The 14,789-nt window shown below is 38.0% G+C and overlaps 1 protein-coding gene across 1 annotated transcript; it reads right to left on the minus strand.

Moving 5' to 3' along the window:
- Positions 1-3,315: 3,315 nt before the first annotated feature.
- Positions 3,316-4,025, minus strand: LOC307143006 (guanylin; the record flags this gene model as incomplete). The annotated part of the gene is made up of 3 exons (XM_079844249.1): positions 3,316-3,374; positions 3,468-3,654; positions 3,954-4,025. 3 exons carry the CDS (start codon positions 4,023-4,025, stop codon positions 3,316-3,318), a joined length of 318 nt encoding a protein of 105 aa, XP_079700375.1.
- Positions 4,026-14,789: the final 10,764 nt, after the last annotated feature.

The following is a 14,789-nucleotide window of genomic DNA, read 5'->3' on the forward strand; positions in this document are numbered from 1 at the left end:
ACTGTGGTCTCTTTCAGCAGGATAATGCGCCCTGCCACAAAGCAAAAATGCTTCAGGAATGGTTTGAGGAGCACAACAACGAGTTAGTTTATGAGGGCACTTCTTGTGTCCTCATAAACCAAATGGCTTAAAAAACCTACTAAACATGCCTAAATCACTTAAAATTCAAAAATAACTACCTGGACCTGGAGAGAAGGCTTCCCTAATGACCAAAACCTTCAAAGTGAAAGAAATGGTGTACTCTCCATTCTGTTGTTCACATTTCACTGAAGCTTTCAAAACAGGCAAATTATAGTTCCATCAGCAGCATGCTTCTTCTTTCCTGAGCTTCTGACCAAACCCAGAACACAGAAAGAACATTATACCTAATCAATTTTTACTCAAAGCACAGGGCATCAAATCAAGGTGGCTGCTTTTATGCAGAAAATGTTGCACAGCATACAGATTTGGGTTCTTATGTGGCCTACAAATGATCAAGAATGTGTGTTATGTCAGGATGTACTGATGTTCTGCCTACATGCACCCGGCAGAAAGGTTTTTCACTATACGCACATGCACAGTTCAAACTCACACAGGCACAGATTCATCCCTGAAAGATTTCATTTCAAGTAATGGAAAAAATAGAATATTTAAATGAGCAGTGAATTAGTTCCCTGCAGACATCTATCAGTAAAACACTCTTAATGTTCCTGTCACTCAACATTCAATAACTCTTTTATGAGCAACGGCCCACCAAACCTCATCAAGAACTCTTGGCGTATTTTGCTTTCAAATTGACAGGATACAGAATATAAACATGATGTAGTCGGCTCCCCTCTTGTCAATCAAAAAGTGAGATACGCTTGGCATGAAATGGTTGAGGAAGAATTCACTCAGACATCCTGAGCACCAATTACTCTTGGATAAGCCATTTTCAATACTTTTCATCCATTAAAGTGAGCTAATTGCCTAGATTTGGCTTTTTGTAATGTCAGTCATATTCTTTCTACAATAAAAATACACGATGCGAAGAGAACAGGGTAACACTTTAGAATAATCGTACTCTGAAAATGGTCATAAATAGCATCACTAATTACTCAAGTGTTCCCTAGTTACCCGTCAAAAATATATAGGGACCTGGACCATTATTTTAAAGTGGAAATAAATAAAAATTTAAGTTTTTCACTTTAAAATACTGGTCCATATCACTAGTAGTAAGAGTGACTATAACACTTGAGTAATTAGGGATGCATTTTATGACATTTTTCAGAATAAACTGTGGTGGAAAAAATTTCATTATGGAAGAAAATTCATTCTGCATGGGAATTTATTGTTCACATTTATCCATGTATCAAAGAATATTATGCATGGCTTTCTGAGTGAAGAGAATGTTTTGCCATGCATGACTGTGAGTTCAAATCAGCAAGACAATGGGACCAGCAAAGTGAGCTTAGGGGTCACTGTCCACCTAAATGTGGGTCTCATGACCCTAGGGGTTCAGGATACATCTAATTCTGAGGGTCCAGTAGTCAAAATGGAAGGGACACATGGGGTTATTTGAGTATTTGTGGAAAATTACAGAATGAGTGCAGAGATGCTGACCTTGGAAAGGGTATAAAAGGGAACAAAATTGCTTCGCCTGGCAGGCAACGCTTTGCAGACATTCAGGATGTGTATATGACTGTTGACTCTTCTTTTGCAAAAAAAATAAACCATTATATTAAAATGACAAAGATTTGTCTCTTATTCAGAGTTGATTAAAAAACTGCCGCACGCAAAAGTTGCGAAACAAAACAATTGCTCACGTCTCAGACAAGTGGATATTGTGATTAATAATTAATGGATAATTCTTTATTGTATAGTTAGTTCCTTATGAGGCTAATCTCATTCAGTAATTATTGATTACCTAATAAAAAACTTATCTCATTCCTAAATTTACCATACTTACTCATTTTAACCTTGTTTCCATATTAGTTAGTAGTAGCCAAAGGGTTAAAGGGAATGTTCACCCCAAAATAAAATTGTCATCATTTTCTCACCCAAAAGTTGTTCCAAACCTCTATTCATTTCTTTCTTCTGCTGAACACACAAAAAAATATATTTTGAAGAATATGGGTAGCCAAAAAGTTGATGGGCCCCATTGACTTCCATAGTATGGAAAAAAAATACTGGAAGTCGATGAGGCCCATCAACTGTTTGGTTACCCATATTCTTCCAAATATCTTTTTGAGGATAAATCATGACAGAATTTTTGTTTTTGGGTGAACTAGTCCTTTAATGTAGAACTCACTTCTCCTGTATCACTTTCTTTATAGTTACCTATTCATGAGGGCTGTAACCACCATAGACATTGCATGGGGACAAGTCCTCTCCAATAATTAGAAATGGCTAAATTCCTGCACTGCTCTGCTGCACTTCATTACGCAGCGCTTTGTGTGTTGTTGCCAGGATGACAAAAAGGTTTAAAAGTCAAATTTTTAGTCTGGTCTGCCTCAGCGGTCTAACAGCGTTCGTCAAAGTCATAATGATTGAGATGGCCAATCAAAGTAGGTGGAGTTTACCAGTCACAGTCACGGAAGCAGAGCGCAAATTCCGGCGTGACGCATCAGGTAAGCAAACCATTTAATATATGTGAATTGTTTTGTGACAGAAATGTTAAACGACTTTTTTTCTCAAATATGGCCATTTTGAATTGAAAATATGAATTTATGTGATGCATATGATTCCTAATTGAGTTTGAAGAGACAAGAAACGTTTCACGTTCACGTTTCAACGTTTTCGGCATACAAATAAAAGTACATATATTTGAATGCAATTATTATTTGCAAATAGTTTTAAATGATTATTTCCCAACTAGAATTAGACGTATGGATTTCCTTCACTGTTCTGTTTCTATAGGCTTTATAAAACAATTGGTCCCCCCAATGTTCAAGACATTGTTATGACCGTATTATTCTAAAGTGTTCCTGAGAACAGATATTCAGCTGTAAATGTCAAATAACATTTTTGAAACGTCAATCATATTTTTTCTACAATAAAAATTAATACGCAGGATGCAAAGAGAACGGATTTTCAATGCATTTTATTGAACACTGAGGCATTACCACACACAAAGCAAAACTGAGAAATAGAAAAAATAAAAAAGACACTTCTTTCTTAAATAAACGAAACAGGCCTATGTGCTGTAACAAAACAAAATGTGAGAAAGGAAAGAGGGGAAGGATGTTTAAGTAACAGTTCATAAACAGTGTGCTCTCATTTTCAGTTTTCCATATGAAAACGGATGGCATTTTTTGAAAGTATGCAGATTTTATTAAGTGGGGATGATGGGAAGAATTAGCAGCCGGTACAAGCCGCAAAAGCACATATTTCACAGACATCCACTTGCACAGATGCTGAAACAGATAAAACAATAACTCAAGTTAGTCAGAGTAAATTATTGACTGTATTTATTGTGCACAAATTAAACAGTAAACCAGCACTCCTACCTAGTCTAGCCAAGGACATTGTTGCTCCTTTCTGCTTGCACAGGGGCACAAACTCCTGGGGCAGGGTTGGATTGGAACATACAGAAAAGTAGCTTGTTTTGGCCAACCGGGGGTTTTGTGTTCGTGGTTGATCAGCCAACTGCTGGAGAACTTTCACTGAGTCCAATGAAAAGGAAAAATCACCTTCCTGCAGAAGGGTGATTGTAGAAATAAACTGATGAGTTCAATGCGTCAGGACTGAGAGCTGAAGTTAAACTCAATAAATTGTGTATAAATTATTTTCTTTAATAAATGTCACAAAAGACTCGTTTGGATCAAAGGAGTATTCAATAAAGCCATATGAAACAGTATGCACATTACAAAATGAGATCAGAAGAAAATAGTCTATAAATCATATGGAAATAAGTGTAGAGGATAACTATGGCTAAGACATTTTTAATAATAGAGAAGCAGTAATGAATGATAGCAATTAAATCTTGAGCTTACCTGGACTTGCACAGCCTCACAAACCAGGCAAAGAGCCACAACGAGGAAAGCGACACACAGGACGGTCTTCATGTTGGGTGGTTCTTTTCGAGAATGGTTTCGTTTAGAATGTTTTTCAGTTGTTGTCACAGCAATCTCTGCCTTTGTCCTCGTTCCATCCCTTCTTATAAAGGAAACGATCCCGGACCAGCAACCTATCAGAACCTGTCATTGTTTCTTTGCTGTTAATGAATAAAGAGGATACATTTTACAATGTCGTAAAACAGAATTCATAAATGTTACGTGACCTCATCTGCAGTTGAGACATGCACTTTTATGGATCTTTTAGTTAGGTTTGTCTAGTGGCCTGTTCTCCATTCTCTAGGGTTAATTAATAACCACACAATACATACTCTTTGTATCATGAGCAAGTTAAATCCAATGAGAATACCAATGCAAGCAAATATAAAAACAAAGCGTCACCTTCTTTTTTATTATTAGGTCCTCCATCCTTTCCCCCAGCGATCACAGACTATGACTAAATGTTCAATCAGATATTAAAATAATGATGTCATATTTCACGTTGTAACAACAATGGCAGCTTGTATTCCTTTAAGGAAGTTTCAAAAGTGAAAACAATGATCTATACTTATGAATCACATATAAACAAGACCATAACATTGCTTTGAAGGGCATTGGTTCACAGCTGGGTCATGATCCAAAAATGTTCTGAATGGACACCAAGAAAAAATACCGAACTAACCATAAAATCATCACTCCAAATCCACTGTCCTTCGGCACAAATGTCAGTTGTCAACATGGCTAAGGCTAATGCTCAAAGAAATACAATATTTGATCAATTTATCAGGATCAACTAAGCACTGGATTTTTAAAAGTATGTGAAGTTCGCGGCTCCGTTGTTGCAGTAAACTTGCACAACGTTGATCATGGAGTTGATCATGTTCACTGTCATGTTTCTTAGTTTGCCATGTTCACTGTCTTGTTTCCTGTTTTGTCATGTGATTCCGATGCCCTCATGTGTTGTGTCATGTTGTCGTTGGTTCATTGTTTAATCATTGTTCACAAGTGTCCCTTGTCTAGTCATAAGTCATTGTGTAGCCTATTTAAGCCCTCATGTTTGCTGTCCTTGTCTAGTATTGAATGTTGTAACCCGCTGTTTAGGTGAGTGTAGGGCTGGGAATCAATTCCAAGGCGTTGGGAATCGAGAGTTGATTTCAAAGTTTGGAATCGACTCCACTTTGAGCCCTTTTCAGTTCAACAGAGTTGAGCATTAATTTGTCTCTCGCTCACTAATAATGATTGAAAGTGCATTTCATTTCTGCAAAAGGTTCTATCGGATAGTTAGTTTCAATTAATTTTTTATAATAAAACAATTCAGCGTCTTTTGCGTCATCGCGTACATCACTAGAACGTAATTCTAACTACTTAGTTTTATGGAAGGCCACGCTGAAACATTCAAATAAAGCCATATGTGAATGCATATTGCTGATTATTAACCTACCTTTCATTCCCTTAGGTTAATGGCGTCATTCATTCCTTCTGTAATCCTGCATCTTTTACTACATTTTGCACCCAAAAACATAATTTTAGCTTAAATCGTGACACGATTATGTTGTCCACAACGGTAGGTTTTGAGCGATGCTTGGTCTACGATAACAGATGCAGATGTGAGGGTCTTATTTTCATTTGAAATAAAATGGTGTTTTTTTCTTTCTATAATCCATTGATAATTCTGAAAGAAAATACACCTAGAGCACAGATTAATGGCCGTGAGCCTACTGTTGCTATAGTAACGAACGCAACTTCCTTGCGCATCTGATTGACAAATAAACTGCGCACTCTTACACTTTTATGCTGGGCTATGGGCCATTTCAGAAGCTTCCATAATTACAATTTAAAATCAATCAGAGTTATTGAAATGTATCTTCATTTTACAAATAAAATTTCAGAGAAGGATGCTTTATACATCCTTATATCCTGAGGTCACTCCGGGACTAGGTTCCGCCATCAATTTCATAAAAAAAAAACAAGAATCGAAAAGAATCGGAAACAACATAGTGCGGAATCGATTCTTGGAATCAACTCCATCGATTCCGGAACCAGGAGTCAGAATCAGAATCGATTCCAAAAATTCCGGAAACGAACAGCCCTGGGTAAGTGTTTAGTCAGGTCTGTTCCAGTCAGGTCAATTCCAGCCAAGTTATTGTTTAGTTTGTTCATGGTGAAGAGTTTAGTTAGTCAAGTCTGGGATTTCGGTTCACATTCTGAAGTCTATAAAACTGCACTTGGGTTCTGCACACTTGCCTCCAGTGGACTTGATGTTACAGTCGGTAAGGTTTCGAGCCAAAAAAAAACCTTTGCTAAGATCGAATTCAGAACAATGATCAAGTGAACGAAGATCTGGTAGAGTCCATCCACTCCTCCAAAGCTTGTAGAGTCATATTAAGGCCTGTACACAATGGGACGAATATCGTGCGCTTATCGCCCGCGTTTTTTGTGACCTTTTTCGGCGCGTCTTGAGTGTTCACACCCAAGTGATTTTCACTGGCAATACGCCGAGTGAACGTGCAAATTCAGTAGATAGCGCTCCCGGTACACAAGGTGGTGCTGTGGCACTTTACGCTTCTGACATTTGCTTGTCACACAGAAGAAGAAGAGAGACAGTATTTACGTGCTTGCCAAAACCACAGATATATTATGTCTATGGCCAAAACCATTCACAGACTTTTTGCTAACTGGCAAGCAGCATTAGCAACTCATCTTCTTCTTTGTCTACTTACTACTTCTTCGTCGTATCAATGTGTGCTCGGCAAGACCGTTTTGTGCTTGAGCGCCACCAAGTCGTGTTTTACTGTAACTTCAGTAGCTCCAGGCACGTGAACAAAATCGCTGATCTCATTGGTTGGCCAGTTTTTAACGTGCCACGTCAAAATAAAAAAACAAACCGAGGCGTTTTTTTAAATTTTTATTACTCTTTTTACGCCTGCCGTTTTGTGCGTCGGTGTGCACACTCGCAGTGGCGCCCTTTGTTTAGTCACGAGGCATTAAACACCGGCGATAAATGTGCGCGCAAATCGCCCCGGTGTGAACAGGCCTTTACTCTTCATGGGTTCGACATTTTTCTCTGTAACGTTAGACTGTTTTGATTTATATGCTGTTTGGTGATCACATTAGCTTACTTGTGCGTAAGCTATCCCCTCCTTCTGGTTTACACAGATCTTCTTCTTCGCTTGTTTTTGTATCTGGAAATGCTGTTCTATTTCAGAAGATCTGCAACAGTGCTCCCTACCATATAACAGTGAAGACAGGGATTGCCGGAAAAACTCAACTCATCAATGACGTGTTGATGTGGAAGCGTTGTGTCATAAATTACGGAAAATGTTGTCAATGGTGGGGAAAGAGTTAATAATTATCATAATTAAAATCGTCATTTTATGTAGATGTGTTCAGTTAACTATGCTCACACAATGTACATTTAAATGGATTTACAGACTGATGTCTGTCTGGCCTTGATAAACCCTTCAATCATTAATCAGAAAGTTTCTTCTTCAAAGGTTCATTATGACAGCATGATGTCCTTTCAAGCTGAGCCTCTCAAATTAATTACGAACAAGAACTTTCAGTTTAACTACTTGAAATGTTTAGACAAACGTTTAGAGTATCAAACCTGCACAATCTTCTTTTATAATTGGTGTGTAAAAAAAACCCACTTGGTTAATCAGAAGGCCTTCAATCTGTGATGGCGCCCACACCTAATGATGCAATTTCATTTCAACATTGCAACTTATCGACCAAGCCTCTTCCTCTGTCATTATATGTGATCATTGACATTGCCGACACGCTCGCAGGTGACAGCAGACACTCCAACATGCTTCAAACACAATGCACGTATCTCACGCTTATCAGGCACATAATAAGGCATGAAGAGGCAGAATCCAATGCTCGTGTTTATACAGAGGAATTTTCCCATACTTCAGTTTTCTATTGCTTATCAGGGCGCAGAAACAATGATCATTATTTATTGTGTTTACTTAATATTGTCACTATTCTCCTCCCTGTTCTGTTTTAAAACTGCTTTATTACTTAATTGCCTTGTAACTGCTTTGACCTTTGCATCAGATGCTCAGTAAAAAATTAGGACTGTGGGAAACATGCTCTACATTACAAATACAGTGGACAGAAAATAATATGACTTATAAGACTTCTGTCAGGCTTAAGCCTAGTCCCAGACTAAAATGCATGTTTGAGCTGTTTTATATGAAAGAATATGTCAGTGCCATTGTTTTGTCTCAAGATGCACGCCAGTTTTTTTTTCTAAGGCACGTTAATAAAAGCTATTAAATGTCCTAATTGAGCTAAGGCCTAATCCTGGCTGAATCTAAGCCCTGTCTGTGATACCAGGCCCTTGAGAAACAGTTTATAGAGTTCTACCAGAAAGACTCGGGAGGCCAGATGAAGTACGATAACATAGCAAGTTTATTAGCAGACCAGCAAGTAGACCCCGTCCGTAGCGCTCGTATTTCCTGCCTGAAGATGAAGTTAATCCCTGGGAGGTATGTCGGGGACCGAGCTGGTGGTGGTGGGGAGGATGTAGGTAATGTTGGTGTCAGCATCTGTGAACTCAGACATACTTATACTCTGAAAATTAGGACTTGATTGGATAGGTCTGAATGTGATATGTGACGTAACATTGAATCTTCCTGGCAGAACTTACGTAAGATCTTCATTTCTATAAGTCTTTACCAACATTTTTGATAATATATATAAATCTGCCTTATTTAGGGATGCCTCGATACTAAATTTCTCCACCGATACCGATAGCAGATTATTCAGAATGACATACCAATACAGACAGTTTGATTTTCTTATGGAAAAAAACGTATTGGTTGTCATGGCATTTTTCCGGAGCAGCAACGGAGTTGTGCAAGTGTCTGTTTGTTCCCTGAATTTCGGCAACGATGGTTTATAAACAAGGTACAGTTCAACTCCGGATTTGTAGCTCGCCTAATGCTGAAAGATGGAGCAGTCCCAGTGATTAAGGTTCACGTCGTGTGTTGGTAGCAGGCGGTGAGTAAAAATGCTTCAAATGTCTTTGTGTTGTTAGCTATCGATTCCATTGTTTTTCTATGTAAACATGCATCGCTCAACACAATAGCTGCGCTCGTCATTCTTTAGCTCCGCCCGAACGATACGCCCCCAGCCGCTCTGCTTTTTTCAGAAAGACTCGATACAGCGTATCTTTCTTTTATAAATATAATAAAACTAAAGACTTTTCGGAGATATTAAAGATGCAATACTACTCTATAGGTACTCAAGATTGACATGAGATTGACTGAAAATGAGTGTTTCACCCCCCCTTTAAACACACCTGAACATGCTAATCAGTGTCTAACTAGGGCCTTGTATACACTAATTAGCTGGTTCAGGTGTGTTTATTTGGCGTTGGAGCTAAACTCTGCAGGACAGCGGCCCTCCAGGACCGAGTTTGGAGACCCCTGCTGTAAACTTTACAGAACATACATTCTGACATTTGAGCATTAGGTACATATAATACTATAATATTAGTATATTATAATATACTATAATATTAGTATATTATAATATAACACAATAGCTAGTGATTACAGTCTATAAAGTTATATAATTATGCATATTTTTCTGGCAAAAACGCATCGCTTCACTTCAGAAGACCATTATTAACTCCCTAGAGCTGTATGGATAACTTTTATAATGTTTAAAAAATTCACTCCCATTATAAAGCTTGGAAGAGCCAGGATATTTTTGAATAAAACTCTGATTGTGTTTGGCTGAAAGAAGAAAGTCATATACACCTCAGACTGACAGCAGAAGGTCTGGACTTTTTTGCAGCCTTCATTGGCCAAGGACCGCCCAAGAGGACGTTTGATTGACATGTAACGCAACCAATCACAATTTGTTTTGTTCCATGTCATGTTTAGGGGCTTGAAAATGTAAAGTCGATGTCCCTTGCAATAACAGACCGGCGTGCATCTATAAATTATTCATTCAAGAACGTTGTGCAAGTTTACTGCAACAATGGAGCTGCGAACTTCACATACTTTTGAAAATCCAGTGCTTAGTTGATCCATTGTCACAGTTGTAAACATGACAGCGTTCTTCTTCCATGAGGGAATTTGGCGTCATGCAATTTGTTTCCAGGCAGACCGTTAAAGAACGCAACACACTCGTCTCGTGGACATCCTGTAGAATTCAACCAATTAGATGACGACTTCGAAACTCCTGAAGTTTTTTTGAAAAAAGTGTGCCATATGCATCAGACGTTCAGCCAACGGTCCGTAGGGCTGACTCCTGAGACTGATATACACCTAGGATATCTTGAGGGTGATTAAATTATGGGATAATTTTCCTTTTTGAGTGAACTAACCGTTAAAGTGTCATTGTTCACAAGCTCTTATATATGTCTTTCCACGGTTGAAACACTGATTGAGCGATTACATGAGACATGATATATTTTGGTAAGTTGTACTATCTTGCAACATACTTTTGGTGTTCATGAATTTCATGCATGTTTTTTCGTGCTATAACTTGTTTTAAAGTGGAAGCAATGACTCGCGCTCTGCGCTGCTGCTTGACCACTACAGCGATCTGTCATGACACATTTAAGAGCCATCAAAACAATATGTTGTGCCATATATTGTTTGAATGTTTTTGATAATGGACCGAAATGTGAAAGCTGAGACTTTGTTTCTTATCAGAAGTAACAAAGCACAAAGTTCTTAGTGATTATGCGATGGGAGGTGCGCAAACAATTTATGTTTGGTGTAAGGAAAAAAAAACGCGGACTTGGTAACCCTGGCTTAAAATTACAGGTGATTCATAGGGTCATAGGTTTAAAGCCTGCTTTAACATCGCAATGAGTTGTAGTCTGATATGTCCCCTTTTGACTGACAGGAAATAATCGGCCCTGATCATTGGCTGTTTCCATAGTGAAAATAATTGCTTTTATCAGATACTGATTATTGGCTGATACATTGGTGTATTTAATGTTTTTCTTTGCATTTATTTGATTAATAGAAAAAGAGATGGGCAGGTAGATGGGTTTGAGAAGTGACAGAGGCCAGATTTGAACCTGCATCGTCGTTTTATGAGTTTGCATTCATGAGAGCACTTAATTTGTATCCAAATCAAATATAATGAACTGAAAACAAGACACCACTTATGAGGACAACATCCTTTATTTTTGTTTTATTTCCTTGTGCCCCTGCTGTCATGGGAGATGTAGCATATTGTGTATTTCTCTCTTCTTTTTTTTTTACATGCATCATTCATTGTAATTGTAAATGTTTTAACAGACTAATATTAAACAAAATACACTGTAAAAAAAAAAAATCAGGTCTCCAATTGAACATTTTCTAGTGACCAATCACATCTAAATTTTTTAGTTGGCCAAATTGAATTTCTGTGAATTAAATTGCATCAATTCACAGAAATTCAATTTGGCCAACTGAAAAATTTAGATTTGATCAGTCACTAGAAAATTTTCAATTGGAGACCTGAATTTTTTTTTACAGATGGTCTTAATACACTGATCAGGCTAACATTATGACCACTGACAGGTGAAGTGAATAACACAGATTATCGGCACCTGTTAGTGGGTGGGATATATTAGGCAGCAAGTGAACATTTTGGCTGCGTCCGAACACCTATAGGCAGCTGACTTGTTGCCTCGCTGCCTTATCTGACAATGACTTGTAAGGCAGCGTTTGTGCATGAAGGCACCTCAAGAAACTAATTTCGGACAGACTTCTTAGGCAGTGTAACCATTTAATGATCTACAGCAAAATAGAGAGAGCTTTGGTGAGAACTAAACAAATATTGAATTACTACATTAGTCATTTCTCACTAGAAATTACATCACAAGTGGAAAATGTTGGTAAGAAACGTACATTTACGCAAACGCAACTTTCGGTCGGCATCTTTTTTCTCCAGCTCAACTGTCACAGAATGAAAAGCACAGGATTGTGGGTTATCAAAGGCAGCGAAGGATACAAATATGCTGCCTTCAAAACTCGATCAGATGAAGATCTCACAGGAGACAGGAAAGGGAAGCTAACATTAGATTCGGACGTGCCTTGAAGCCTTCCAACCTTGGAATGTGTCCTCTGAAGGCAGCATTTTCCAGGTTTCGGACGCAACCTTTGTCTTCAAAGTTGATGTGTTAAGCCGCATTTCCACCGCAAGAACTTTCCCCAGGAACTAAGAACTTTGGGGTGGTACTTGGTGTGTTTCGACCGCAGGAACCAGGGTCTAAATTAAGTTCCGGGTAAATATTTCCCCCTCCAAACGGCCCTGCTCGCGAGGTAGTACTTTTTCAAAGTCCCAGAGCTTTCGGGGGTGGGACTTGGGCGCTGAACATGCTGATTGGTTGAGCTCACGCAGCATTTTATTTCAACTGGCATTTTTAAAAGTCTTGCAAGGTTCGTTCTGCGTTCAGTAAATATCAGTCTTGCTCTTTCTGTCCGATGGCGCACGTTATCTCAGCAATCACACGGTCAATGTCCGTAATAGCTGATAATAACATATGTTGTCTTATTTTAAATCTAGCTTTACGAGCTTTCAGAATACGCTTTAGTATCAGTGCTCGTCTCTTTTCCGCCGTTTTGTTAATTACATATTTAGTAAACCACATAACTAGCAAAAGCAGCGCTGCTTGCATCTCCTCCATACTTGTTATTTTTGCAGACAGTATCGCACAAAATGATTATTGTCCGTCGCTGACTGGGAGGAGCAGCCGTGCGTAGTCCCACGTCTCTGGGCTAATTTGCCTAATCTTCACGGTAGCCTACTTTAGACCGCAGTGGAAACGCAGACAGTAGCAGGTCTGGGGGAAAAAAAGTTCCTGTTATAAAAGTTTATGGTACAAATTGTTCCGGGTAATTTCGGTGGAAACGGGGCTTATGAAGCAGGAAAAATGGGCAAGCGTAAGGATTTTAGCAATCGAATTTGACAATGGCCAAATTGTGATGGCTAGACGTATCAGAGCATCTCCAAAACTGCAGCTCTTGTGGGGTGTTCCCGGTCTGCAGTGGTCAGTATCTATCAAAAGTGGTCCAAGGAAGGAACAGGGTCATGGGAGGCCAAGGCTCATTGATGAACGTGGGGAGCGAAGGCTGGCTCGTGTGGTCCGATCAAACAGGCGAGCTACTGTAGCTCAAATTGCTCAAGAAGTTAATGCTGGTTCTGATAGAAAGGTGTCAGAATACACAGTGCATCGCAGTTTGGTGCGTATGGGGCTGCATAGCCGCAGACCAGTCAGGGTGACCATACTGACACCTGTCCACCGCCAAAAGCGCCAACAGTGGGCACGTGAGCATCAGAACTGGACAATGGAAGAAGGTGGCCTGGTCTGATGAATCACCTTTTCTTTTACATCACGTGGATGGCCGTAATGTTATGCCTGATCTGTGTATACTGCACACAAAATGATAAAGAGATGAAAGGGAAGAGCATGAAGAGCATTTACAATGATTTTTCAGCTAAGTTAATTTCTAATCTCATTTTAATGATCAAATGAGACGCCCCTTGGGGAACAGAAGTCCAAATAAGGGCCAACAATCTGTATTGATGTATAAAATCTTTATATATCCCTATAAAGTCATATGATTAAACCTGTCTTCATAATGCCTGACTTCAGGCCAGTTGGAGCAGATCTCATGCCAAATGTGCATAATGGATTTTACGTGCATGGGGGAGGTGAACGACAGCTCACATGAACATCATACTGTAAATCAACAGCTTGGGAACAAATTCCACCTCTGAAAACAGCACATACAAAGTCAGAATATCTTTATCAGGGGTGTACAAAGAAACTACATTTAACTTACATTTATTATAATACAAGTATGTAAATGTAAAATAAAATATATTATTCGACTGGATATTTAAAGAAAAGGATTTTAATGATTTGTTAGCCTATAAAATATAAGTTTACAATAGGAAAAGTTAGATTCATATTTAATAAAATATAACATTTTTTCATTATTTTATTTGATATTCTTTGTCATTTAGAGGTGTAAATGAAATCGTAAAGGCTATAGAATATATTTTTTATATTTCAATAATACATTCATTTCAGTAGTACAAATTCCCATATAACTATGTATTAAGTATAAATTAAGTACAGTAAAGAGGTACAATTAGCCAAGAACTTTACCCCTGATCTTTATTGTCCCAATATGGTTCCAATAGATAATGGAGCCAATTGTAGGTAATAGGCTATAATCGAGACTTTAAAACAGGGGAGCAGAAAGAAAAAAACCCTCAAATAGCTGTGGAAAAAAGTACTTGAAATAATAATAATGAATGTTACTCTGCCAAAAAGGAATTATATTTTCTACAACAGGGCTTTTTGAGTCAGAGATACTGCGAAATGGAAAGGATTTGGAATCTACATAAAAATGCATATTCAGATCAACAATATTGTACCATTTGTGGATATTGTTGTTGATATTGATGCAGGTACTTTTATAAGTGTATTACTTTCTTACTAATAAAAATAAGATTATTATGAATAAGTATTTCATGTTTAAAATAATCAATAATTTAATAATAATATTAATAATTATTAAATACAGTAGTGGCCAAAAGCCTAAATATCCGGAGGGTATATCCTACAAGTTCGATAAAACCATCAGAATATGAGGAAAACATTGTCTATTATTAAATAAATATTATAATATATTATAACAAAACACTAAACGTGGTTAAGGTATTTATCTGACAAAATTATTTGGCAAAAAAGACAAACTACAGCTACAGGTGTTATTTTACAATGAAAAGAAAAATCGAAAAAACAAA

The sequence above is a fragment of the Gobio gobio genome (genome assembly GCF_949357685.1).
Source record: "Gobio gobio genome assembly, chromosome: 19".
Classification (NCBI taxonomy): Eukaryota; Metazoa; Chordata; class Actinopteri; order Cypriniformes; family Gobionidae; genus Gobio; species Gobio gobio.